At 42.7% G+C, this 13,147-nt stretch overlaps 1 protein-coding gene across 1 annotated transcript in view; it reads right to left on the reverse strand.

The window, feature by feature from the left end:
* Nucleotides 1-13,147, reverse strand: part of TXNRD2 (thioredoxin reductase 2) — a 136,465-nt gene that overhangs the window by 93,133 nt on the left and 30,185 nt on the right. The window contains exon 8 of the mRNA XM_075832459.1: nt 9,823-9,893. Coding sequence (XP_075688574.1) covers nt 9,823-9,893 — 71 coding nt within the window. The remainder of the gene's footprint in view (nt 1-9,822; nt 9,894-13,147) is intronic.

Consider the following 13,147-nt stretch of genomic DNA (forward strand, 5'->3'; position numbering starts at 1 on the left):
ACCTCGAAAACTTCGGAAGCACCACTGGGAGAAATTGTAGAGCCAAGAGATTTACTGCATTGGTTCAGGACCATAGACTTCAGGAGGAACACATGGAACGAGTTGGGAATCTTGAGAGTAGGGGGAAGCTGTAGATTATAAGACACAGGGTTCATTTGTTGAACAAATCTGGGAGTAAATTTGTAGAAGGGGATATTCAGACTAATATTTTTTTTTGAAGACAACCAGACTTTGACTCTGGGATGAAATTGGGGAGGAATTCTTCTCTTCCTATCGGCATATTTCATCATGCGATCCACTGCCTGCAGGATCGCGGACTTGATTTGCTGCCAAATGTGAAGAAAGTTCTCCTTGACATATGCAGACATGGCTTGGGTTTCAGCCAAGGAGAGAGGATAAACACGCCCACAAGGAGGTGAAGCTTCAGGGAGCAATTCAATTGGATAATCATAGGGACATTGGGGAGGAAGGACCTCAGCCTCCTTATTGCTGAAGACATCCGCAAAACAGGCATACTGTGGAGGCAGTCCAGAGAGTGACTGAGGCATCGTGAATAGGACAGGGAAAAACTTGAAGGAAGCAGCGGTGAAGACGTCGGGATCCCCAATGGAGAATCTCTCCGTGATTCCAGTCGAGGACAGAAGCGTGTTGGCGAAGCCATGGCAGTCCCCGCGGTATAGGGTTAATAACTTTTGGCAGGACATAAAAAGCTATTTGTTCTAAGTGAAGAACTCCCACTTGCAACTTCAGTGGTTTGGTGATGGAAAGAATTGGATCAGGCAGAGGTTGACAATTCACAAAAGCGACCGCCAGATGTTTCTCCAGAAGAATTGTGGGCAAGTAGAGACGGTCTGCTAAGGCTTGTTGAATGTTGAATGAAATTCGCAGCTGCTCCAGAATCCAGATAAGCAGGAAGAGATTGTGATTCTTTACCAATGGAGATTGTCACAGGAATTGATAGTTTGGGAGAATTTTGCAGTTGGCATTGATCCACCTAGGGTTGTCTCTCCTACCAACCCTCGGTGCTAGAGTTTCCCGGCTTTTGGGGGCATTGATGCACAAAATGACCCTTATAGCCACAGAACAGACATAATCCTGCTGAACGTCTGTGCTGCCGCTCCTGGTCAGACAGCCTGAGTCTGTCCACCTCGAATGGCTCTTCAGGGACAACAACCGAAGGATGTAGCAGAGGTCTCTGGAACCTAGGCACCAATCTGTAGGACCAATTTCCCTATAAACTTCCTGGGCGCGTTCTTGGAACCTTACGTCGATGCGAGTAGCCAGAAGAATTAGGGAATCCAAGGAAGATGGAAGATCTCGGGTTGCCAGCTCATATTTGAGGAGGTAATCATTGCCAGAAGGTTGCCACCAAGGCCTGATTATTCCAATGCAAGCTCTGCTGCCAAAGTATGGAACTGGATAGCATCCTCTCCTTAGAAGTTAGAAGTGAAGCAGCTGCAGAAGATGTTCGGCTCAGTTCTTTAAACAAAGTGAGAACATTTTCCAGGGATACTGGTAGATTGGAAGATTCCGGCCCCTCACGTTCCCAGGTAGGGTTCGCCCATGCCAGAGTTTTGCCATAGAGGGAGACAATAAAGGTAACCTTGGTAAGATCAAAGGGGAAGAGGTGTGCGTGCAACTGGAAGTTGATCTTTCACTGGCTGAGAGTCCCTACAGGGTGTTGCATCTCCACTGTAATGAGGTGAAAGTGGCAATGAAATTCTGGGCCCAGAACTGAGTGGAGTGCTGGCGAGCAGTGGAGTAGATGGGGCAGCAACAGAAGCAAGATCCAAACGTGGGGCAATAGCATCGACTGCTTGCAGAAGCTGAGCCTGGCGTGCTCGGAGATCTCTCATATCTGCTTGCATTGCTTGGACCGTCGTCTTGAATTGACCAGCGGGTCCATGGCCTGAGCAAACTGTCACGGCTATGGGGTATGTGGACCCACTGGGCCGCTCCGCCGTAGCGGAGTAGCAGCTGATCAAACAAAATGTCAATGACAGTGTAACGGCCGTGGTCGCGGACCGCCGTCTTCACTCACCTCTAGACGGCCGCGACCGCAGACCCCTGTCTCCCTGCCGACATCTCCCTTCTTGGAGACGCCAACACATGCGGTCGCTCTGCTCCGAAGTGTCCTCTAGGGTGCGCACGCACGCTCGCTCCTGGCCCTAAAGAGCCAGCGCGCACACATGCAAATAATTACTAATTATCTCCAGATGAACCTGGACTATAAAAAGGGCTCTACCCATTCACTCCTTGCCTGAGCGTTGTTGATGTTGTATTCCCATGTTAGTCTTAGCAAACGGTCCCTTAGTTGTGTCCTATTCCCATGCCCTGTAACCTGTATCCCGTGCTGTGTTTGTTCCTGTGCCTCTTCTAGTGTTAGAGTCGTGTTGTGCCATCTGCCACGCCTATTGTCATACACCACGTCTGGTTTCATCTGCCACGCCTGCTGCCATATACCCTGCCTGTTATCCGCCACATCTGGCGTCATCTTCCACATCAAGTTCCATCTGTGCCTAAGCCTCTGCTACTGTCTGGAATCTTACAGGTACGCTTGTGTTAGTACTCTGCATAGATTTTATAGACTGTTTGGTAAGCTGCTAGTCCACATACCCACAGATCGTGACAGACAGTAACTAGGGAGAATGTACCTGGGTTGCTGGCTTGTCCCGGATAATCAGATAATCAGAAGCTAACGGAACTTGTCTCGGACACTTGACTTGAACACAGAAGTAATCTCGGACAATGGACTCGAACACAAAAGTCGTCTCGGACAATGGACTTGGCAAGGACACCGGACACAGATGGTGAAGTAGTCTCAGACAATGGACTCAGATACTGGATACGGTATATGGGATACAGCTAAGGAACCATTTGCATGACAAACACAACATTGCTCAGGCAAAGTGGCAGTGGGCAGGGTTCCTTTTAAAGTCCCGGGCATGCTGGGATTGGTTTGGGGTGCTAGCCCTTTAAGACCGGGTACGAGTGCACGCACCCCTCCAGGCAACAGCAGGAGGGGAGAGCAGTGTGTGTCTGTGTCTCTGTGGGAGGAGACGCCGGCCAGGATCCAGAGGCCTGTCGTTGCGGCTGCCGATGGTGGGATATGCCGGCGGTCAGCGACCGTGGGCATAACATATTGTGTAATATGAGGAAGCTCCCAATCCTCTATGTATTCAATCAGTTCAGTATAGATAGGCATGAAACTACGAGTTTTTTCAAAACCTTTCTTTTTTTTATGTATATAGTATTAAAATATAGTATCAAATAAATGGTATACGGTCACCCACAATGCATCATCCAGGATTTTATTTTATTCCATGGAGATTTAATGAAGCGTGGAGATTCCTTGTAAAGGGGAGTTAGCATCTTGCCACGCCAATACAACGTTTTGGGGGGCCATTTGAGAAAGGGGGCGGTCCTAAGAAATCTTGCATCTACGTGGCAAGGTGCTAAGTCTACTTCTTGTGGAATTTCCACGCTTCGTTGAATATCCATGGAATAAAACAATCCTGGACGATTTATGGCACTATGGGTGACAATATACAATTTATTTGATACTATCTGCTTGATATAATGTAACTATGACTATTTTGATACTATATAAATAAAGAAAGAAGTTTTGCAAGTGAATGTTGTTGTCTCGTGCCTATCTATACTGAACTGGTTTTATTGTCAGGGGCCAAGATTAGAGAGCTATACCACTAGGACACAGAGGCAAAACAGGTGATGGAAGGCAGCTCTTACACATGTCAGCTTTCATATCATATACTGGAGGGTTACAATGGAACAGTCTATGCATAAATCATAATGTATAATCATTTTATATATACGTACGTACGTACGTACGTACGTACGTACGTACGCACAAAAGTATTGGGACACACCTCTTAATCATTGAATTTAGGTGTTTCATTTAGTCCCATTGCCAGAGGTGTATAAGATCAAGCACCGAGCCATGCAGTATCCCTGTACAGATATTTGTGAAAGAATGGGTCATTCTATGGAGCTTATTGAATTCCAGCGTGGTACTGTAATAGGATGCCACCATTGCAACGAGTGAGTTTGTGAAATTTCTTCCCTTCTAGATATTCCACGATCAATTGTGAGTGGTATTATCACAAAGTGAAAGCATTTAGAAACGACAGAAACGTAGCCAGGAAGCGGCAGATCACGTAAAGTTACAGAGCGGGTCGCTGAAGTGCTAGGGCGCATAGTTCATAAAAGTCGTCAAAGCTCTGCTAACTTAATAACTGCAGAGTTTCAAACCTCCTCTGACATCAACATTCGCACAAAACCTGCGCGCTGGGCGCTTTATGGCATCGGTTTCCATGGCCGAGCAGCTGCATGCATGCCTTACATCACCAAGCACAATGCCAAGCACAGTATGGAGTGCTGTAAAGCACGCTGCCACTGGACTCTGGAGTAGTGGAAATATGTTCTGTGGATTGACGAATCACGCTTCTCTATCTGGCAGTCTGATGGATGAGTCTGGGTTTGGCGAATGCCAAGAGAAGATTACCTGCTTGACCGCAGTGTGCAAATTGTAAAAAGTTTGGTGGGGGAGGGATGACGCTATGGGGTTGTTTTTCAGGGGTTGGCCTAGGCCCGTTAGTTACAGTGAAGGTAAATTTAAAAGCTTCAGCATGCCAAGACATTTTGGACAATTGTGTGCTTCCAACTTTGTGGAAATAATTTGGGGTTCGTTCATTTTCTGTTCCTGCATGACTGTGTTCCAGTACACAAAGCAAGGTCCATAAAGGCATGGTTGGGTGAGTTTGGCGTGAAAGAACCTGACTGGCAAGCACAGTGCTCACAGTCGCAGAGGAGTGGAAACAGTTTTAGCTGCAAATGGGGGGGGGGGGGGGGACCATCTCCATATTAATACCAATGGATTAGAAATAAGGTGTCTTAAAAAGGTCCTGTTACTTACTTCTCTACAATACATCGCTGCACTCCTGCTGCCCATGCTGTGTTCTGGCTTCACTCAGAAACTACATGCTCAACCATATTGGTCTCCATCGAAACCAGCACAGCCCGATTACTTTACCGATGGCATAATTAAAGGGACATCGCGCCCTGCTTAGCGCTATTCTGTGTATCTTTTGTCCTAAACCCAGTTGAAAACTTGCTAAATCCTGGCTATACTCCTGCCTTGTCCTATTGAATCTATAGCTGGTATGTGTTGCTGTTCTAGTTTGTATATTTACCTCGGCTCCATTTCTTAACCTCAACTTGCTTATCCCTGGTAAATCTGCATGTTTTGGTATTGACCCTTTGATATCCTGACCTTGGGCATCCGCTCTACACCACAGAATACACAAATATGGCCATCTATACGTTTTCAATGTGTTTTTTTTATTGTGTTATGGCTCTTTTTAAACAGCTGGGGTCACGACTATACAGTCCTGGCCCAAAGTTTTGAGACTGACAAAAATTTTGGTTTCCACAAAGTTTGCTGCTTCAGTGTTTTTAGATCTTTTAGTCAGATGTTTCTATGGTATACTGAAGTACAATTATAAGCATTTTATAAGTTTTTATACTTTTAGTGACAAATACATCAAGTTTATGCAAAGACTCATATTTACAGTGTAGACCCTTCTTTTTCAAGACTTCTGCAATTCGCCCTGGCAAACTGGATATCAGCTTCTGGGCCAAATCCTGACTGATGGCAACCCATTCTGGCCTAATCAGTACTTGGAGTTTATCACAACATCTGTGTTTTTGTTTGTTCACTTTCTTTTTAAGGATTAACCACAGGTTCTCAATGGGATTGAGATCTGGGGAGTTTCCTGGCCATGAACCCAAAATTTCAATGATTTGTTTACCGAGCTACTTATTTATCACTTTGTCTTGTGACATAGTTCTCCATTATCCTGGAAAAAGCATTGTTCATCACCAAATTGCTCCTGGATCATTGGGAGAAGTTGCCTTTGGAGGAGGTTTAGATACCATTCTTTATTCATGGAACTGTTTTTAGGCAAAATTGTGAGTGAGCCCACTCCCTTGGATGAAAAGCAACCCCACACATGAATGGTCCCAGGATGCTTTACAGTTAGCATGACACAGGACTCTTGGTAGCGCTCACCTTTTCTTCTCCGGACAATTATTCTTCCAGATGTCCCAAACAGTCTGAAGAGGGCTTCATCAGAGAAAATAACTTTACACCAGTCCTTTGCAGTCCAATTCCTGTACTTCCTGCAGAATGTCAGTCTGTCCTTGATTTTTTTCATGGAAAGAAGAGGCTTTTTTGCCGCCCTTCTTGACACCAGGCCAGCCCCCAAAAGCCTTTGCCTCACTGTGCAGATGCACTAACACCTGCCTGCTGCCATTCCTGAGCAAGTTCTGCACTGGTGTTGAACTGATTCCGTAGCGGAGTTCTCTTTAGGAGACGGTCCTGGCACTTGCTGGACTTTCTTGTGTGCCCTGAAGCTGCCTTCACAGCAATTGAACCTCTCTCCTTGAAGTTCTTGATGATCTGATAAATGGTTGATTTAGGGGCAATCTTACAAGCAGCAGTGTCCTTGCCTGTGAAACCCTTTTGAAGCGAAACAATGATGATTGCATGTACTTCCTTGGAGGTAACCATGGTTAACGGAAGAAGACAATTATTTCAAGCACCATCCCCCTTTTAAAGCAACTAGTCTGCTCTTATATGTCAATCAGCATAACAGTGAAATCAGCTGCCTTGTCCTAATTAATACTTTCTCCTGAGCTAGCGAGAAGATCACTGAATTGTTAGCTGGTCATTTTGTGGCAGGGCTGAATTTACAATTAATTGCAATTCATCTGATCACTCTTCATAACCATATAGATTTAATGCAAATTAATTGCCACTATAATAAGCGAACCAACAAACTTTGTGAAAAACAAAATTTGTGTCAGTCTCAAAACTTTTGGCCAGGACTGTAGGGAATACGAGAACGCTCTCTATGCACTGACAATTGAGTGGTATTAGAGTGTGATTGAACCATATACAAATTATTTTTGGACGATACAGATGGGTTCTTTTATTTATTTTTTCTATTCGGTTATGACTCCTGCTTAATAGTAGGGGTCGTCATTTCATGTAACATCTTAAATGTTCTATATGCACTTATAACAGAATGTTATTTTGCTCTATCCTCTTAGTGTTGCACTTAAAGGAACAGTGTCATCACAAATTTTTTTTTCATATGTTAAAGATGTTAGTGCTTTATTAAAAACGTTTATATTTATTTGTGTGTTTGTGTTTTACTTTTTCTTATTTTTACACTTTTTCTTCCCTATGGGGGCTGCCATTTTTTGTTCCATTTCTGTATGTGTCGATTAACGACACATACAGACATGGAATACGGCAGCCACAGTCCCGTAGGGACTGCGAACGGCTCCCGTCCCATCCACTTCTGTGTACGCCGTCTGTGTGGGAACGGCGCATGCGCCGTTCCCACACAGTCCAATTTGAAATTGGCGCCGTCCGGCGCCATTTTCCTGTGGACCGGAAGTCGCGGCCGGACAGTAAGATTACTACTTCCGGTCGCGGCTTCCGGACTTGTGCACTTGGACCAGCGGCAGCAGACGGAGCGGACGGGCCGGAGGGAGCCGCGGCGGCAGGAGCAGGTAAGAGATTTCTATGTATGTTCGTGTTTGTGTACGTTTACTACTGTATGTAAACCTACTACACTGTGTGTTAGCTCAAAAAATGGCGACACACAGTGTAGGAGGTTAGACCGTTCAAACCCCTCGTTTATCCCGGCACTAGCCAGGATAAAGGAGGGGGGGATGCTGAGAGCTCACTAGAGCGAGGGCTTTATACCCAATTTTGCAATGCTGCAATTTTGGGAATAGCTCCATCTAGTGACCAGCAATGGGAAATATTATAAATTAGAATCTAATTTATAATATTTCCTGACTCGTGAAAAAAATAAAAAAAATTTGAACAATGTTTAATCACCTACACACTAAATGTTTAATTAAAAAAAAAACAAACATGTTTTTCTGGCAACACATTCCCTTTAATCTATGATTGTATGGCTTCTAACATATGTGATTATATTTTCATTATATGTATGAATGCCATGTATGTTCTATTGGCATATCTGCTAACTTCTAATATGGCCGCGGCTAACTCACTGGTTCTGTGCACATGGGCAAGGAGGGTGGTCTTCCGCGACGTCGCTTTGGGACTTGGTGTTGGGCTTCTGCGCAGTACCATCTTCCGGGTGCCAGAAGCATCGTCATTGGGGTATCGACCGGCCTCTCGCATGTGCCACAATAGAGCTGATGGTGAGGTAACTTACTTAAAGGGTAACTAAACGTTCAACAAACTTTTGACATGTCAGAAGTTTTGATTGGTGGGGGTCCAAACACAGACTAAAACTAAGCGGCAGAAGCACTCGTGTGAGCAGTGAGCCGCTTTGTTTCTCTTTTTTCCGGAAAGTCGATATAGCGGTGTACAGGCTCAGACTTTCTATTGAGCCCCTACACTGATTTCCGTAAAAAGCCGAACAGAAACTAAGCAGGTCAGCACTCACACGAGCGCTTCTGCCGCTTAGTTTCAGCGATTGGCGGTGGTCCCAGTAAACGGACCCCCACCAATCAAAACTTCTGACATGTCACTATGGCACGTCAGAAGTTTGTTGAACATTTAGTTACCCTTTAATTAGGTGTCCAGCTGCATTAACACTATATAAACTCCTACCACACACCGATTCAGCACCCCCTGACTAAGCCAGGTGCAAAAAGCACGTTGGGGTGCTGGTCAGTGTGAAGGCAGTTAATATGGCATATGGTGGGTGAGGTTGACTCTTGTGTTAAGTTTATAGACGGAACTTGTTTCTGTCAAGTTATTTTTGTGTAACAACTCTTAGTATATTCTGCAGATATTTTTACTTGATAGTTGCTATGAAATTTCATGTTCTTAGGTACCTTTGTAAATCCACCATTTTTTTTTTGCCTTATACAGTATATCACACTCTCCTTTTTGTGTGCAATGCTTTTTGCATAATGTGTTTTCTTGGGTGCTTTTAATGGTTTCTACAACTATTTGTGTAAAATAAATCCAAATATGTATATGTTTTTTGCTATATTGCTTGATATGTTTAATACCTAGCATTGAGGGAAATATTATAGTTTTTTTTGACACCACGTCTTTGTCGGAGGTCCTCTGCAATTCTACTACCGTCAACTGGTAACTGTGCCAAGTGCCGAACCCCGGGCATTCAAACGGGAAAGTCAACAGCCCCATGAGGGCGTTAAAGGCGAAGAACAGGAAGGTTTCTTAGACTTGGGGCAGTGCAAAACAGGTTGCGGCATAGATGTTCAAATATATTGGTGAGTTCCACTATACAAATACAATCAAATCTTTTGCTCAGTGTTTATGCTGGTACCTAAGCTGATAAATCGAATTAAAAGCTAAATGCATAAAAATGTATGTAAAGGTTTGATTAATATGGAAAAAGTCATTGCAATTTTTACCACATTGATAAATGTGCATCGCTGTATTCTATCCTTACAACTTCTCCTTAGCAACAGGTATATTTTGTGCACAAAATCAGGAAAAAATATTTCCATTATCATGTCATGTATTTCTTGGTTTTATTTTTTTGTCAAATGGGGCCCCAGGTAGTAAGTCTACAACCTGCTCTATTATTCAACACTAGGTGTTCTTTGAAAAAAAAAATTAAAAAAATCCTTTGCAGAATAGCAAACGTACACATTTTATACATTAAATATGTATTTGACTACTCAGTAAACCATTTTCATTTACATATGATCAGATACTTTAAAGAGCAAACTTGAAAATCACAATATGTTTTTAAAATATTACTATTAACTTACGTTTTCCCAGGTGATTCCTTCAGCCAAAAGAGATCATCACTTGTAATACCATATTCCAGTGCACCAGAAATCTACCATATAAACATAAAATAAATTATATAACATGCAATTTTTGTAACATTTAGACATTTCAAGAAGAATTCCGGGAATTTTTTTTTTTGTTTGGTCCATTCGTAAAGAGCATCCGGCAAATCTGTGCAGTTAATTTTCTTACTGGTAGCTTTCTTCTTGATTTAACAATTGATTTATAAAAAATTTTTATTTTGCTTTACCACTTACCCGCAACTCTGACTCACCAAAATCATACAGTGTCTCCAGTGTGGGCCAAAAATCAGTCTCTCTATACAGACCTATACCCTTTTGATTCATTGAATGTTGGCTGCAGTGATTGGATGAAGACGCGAAGATCCGAAAACCTAACCTAAACTACAGTAATCTGTAAATAACTTAAGAGATGCTGATTCCAAAACTGTAAATCTTTATCTTTCTACTCACTTGCATTTCCCCGCTGTAAGCCCACCAAAGTTGTACAGGCATTTTAGTAGGTTTGTCTCAATCAGCACAATTCGGTTAAAGGGGAATTTCAGGATTCAAACGTTGATATCCTATTTTAGATCGGTGGGGGTCAGACTCTCCGCACTACAATTGATCAGCTGTTTGAAGTGGCAGTGGTGCTCGTGCGAGCGCTGCAGCCTCTTCACTGTTTACATCGGATTACAGGCTCCTCGTATTTGCACCCGCTATTACTTTTGTAGCGGCTGTTCATGGTATTGCAGTGTAGACCCATTCACTCAGGATAAGCCATCAATTTTTAAAAGTACCAAGCCTTTTTTTCATCTTCATTTTTCCTTTCTGGCTTTCCAAAAGAGATTTTGTGGGTTAATACTATTCCGGCAATATCATAATGATATAGTTTTTTTTTTAATGTTTTACTACTTTTTCAAACTAAAAATAATTTGTTAAAAAAAATATATATTTTGTGTCACCATAATTAGACATGTCCTATCTTTTTGCGGTCCAGGCTTCCGGGCAATGCACGGACCGTGGAAACCACGGTCGTGTGCATGGGCCGATAGAAATAAATGGGACCACAGATTTGCGGGTGAATTGTGGCCGCAAAAACATACTCATGTGCATGAGGCCTTATATGTTTACATCAGCACTTGGTTTCCGTTCCTCGGTTACGTTCAACCTTACCGTCGGAGGAACCGATGAACGGAAGGCCGAATGGAAACTATAGCTTCCGTTTGCATTACCATGGATTTCAATGGTAATGCTTCTGTTGTGGTTAGTTTCTGTCTGCTCCCAGTCCGTAAAGTTTCTGCTTTCTTCACGTAAACAATAGCGTGGTCGACTAACATTTTTATTTTTCTGTCAATGGAGCTCTATGAGGGCTTGTTTTTTGCGGGATGAGTTGTAGTTTCCATTGTTACCATTTTGGGGTATATACAATTTTTTTTAGCACTTTTTATTCCGTTTTCTGGGAAGCAGAAAATACAGCAATTTTGGCATTGTTTTTTAATATTTTTTTTTTTTACAGCGTTGACCGTATGGGATAAATATTGTATTAATTTGATCAAACAGGTTGTTACTAATGCAGCGATAACAAATTAACTTTTATTTTATAAACAGGGGGGGGGGCATAAGTAGGTATACAGGGGGAGATTTTTTTAACCAGTCTAATTACAATTTTGTGAGGCAATTTTGAATGAAGAAACACAAGGAGATGGCATTATAAGAAAAATAACTTTGTACGATGAAGCCGACTTCAAACTTTCAGGTGCTGTTAATAGGCACAACTGTTTATTACTCAAAAGAAAACCAACTTGCAACAATTGAAGAACAGTTTAATCAACCTGGGGTTACAGTTTGGGCGACACTCCAAGAAAATGTAATACCCCAATTGCAGTATGAAAATGAAGACTTCTATTTTCAGCAAGATGGAGCCCCTCCTCACTATGCTTTAACAGTGCGTAATTTTCTTGACGAAAAATTACCCAATAGGTGGATAGGTAGACGAGGCCCGGTTGATTGGCCACCACGATTACCACACTTTACCCGACTGACTTTTTCTTTTGGGGAGTTATCAAAGATAAGGTATATTCAAGTAAAACACTCACGGTTGATAACATAATTCAGTTAAAAAAAGAAGCATGCCAAGAAATGAATAGCAAAGTGTGAGCGTAAAAACTAGATTACAGCAATGTGTAAATAGTGAGGGCCGCCAATTTCAGCATTTTTTTTTTTAATTATTATTTCCCCAAAACCGAATAGGCAGGGGTTAAGCAGCCAGGATCGGAGTATCCAGGATCCAGTGATCTCTGATTCGAGCCATAATGGCGGGGTGTCATCTGTATATTACAGCAGACATTCTCAGGAGATGGAGCAGGATGAGCTCCTGAGCGGGTACCATCACTGTGCCATTATAGTAAAGCAGCTCACATTAATTAACTGCGAGCTGCAATGTACTATTAACCGTTTGGAGAGACTCTTAGAAATGTTGTTCAGATCCTAACGCTTGCCCATTTTTCTCGCATCCAGCACATCAACCTCAAGAACTGCTGCGTAATACATCTCACCCCATGACAGGTGCCATTGTAACAAGATAATCAATGTTATTCACTTCAACGGTCAGTGGTTTTCATGTATTGGTTGAACAGTATGTCCCCATAAGGGTATGTTCACACGCTTAACAAAAAACGTCTGAAAAATACGGAGCTGATTTCAGAGAAAACAGCCTCTGATTTTCAGGCGTTTTTGAAGCGGAGAATGAAATTTGGAGCTTCTTTTGAGGCTTCTTTTCAGACGTTTTTTGAGGCGTTTTTCATAGTGTTCAATGGAAAATCAGCTCCAAAAAACGCCTCAAGAAGTGACATGCTACTTCTTTTTACGCTCCGTTTTTTGACAGCGAAGCGTAAAATAAAGGCTTGTGGGAACAGAACATCGCAATTCCCATTGAAAGCAATGGGCAGATGTTTGTAGGCGTATTAGGGGCGTTTTTTCAGGCGTAATTCGAGACGTAAAACGCCCGAATTACATCTGAAAAAACTGCGTGTGAACATACCCTAATGGTGCCATTAAACAATACGACTCGTTTCACAAAAAACAAGACCTCATACGGTGATGACAAACAAAAATAAAAGTTATTTCTTGTTTTCCTCTAGCAACTGCCTTTAACCTTTAAATTGATCCTCCAGTCCCCACAACAAAAAAAATAAACTGGCAATAGTTCAATGATTTTTAACTTACCTAGCGTCCCACTGATTCTTCTCTCTCCGTTGCCTTGTTCTCGGTCCCCGTCGTCTTCCATCCAACATGGAGACCA

Source organism: Rhinoderma darwinii, chromosome 1 (assembly GCF_050947455.1).
Source record: "Rhinoderma darwinii isolate aRhiDar2 chromosome 1, aRhiDar2.hap1, whole genome shotgun sequence".
In the NCBI taxonomy this organism is placed as follows: domain Eukaryota; kingdom Metazoa; phylum Chordata; class Amphibia; order Anura; family Rhinodermatidae; genus Rhinoderma; species Rhinoderma darwinii.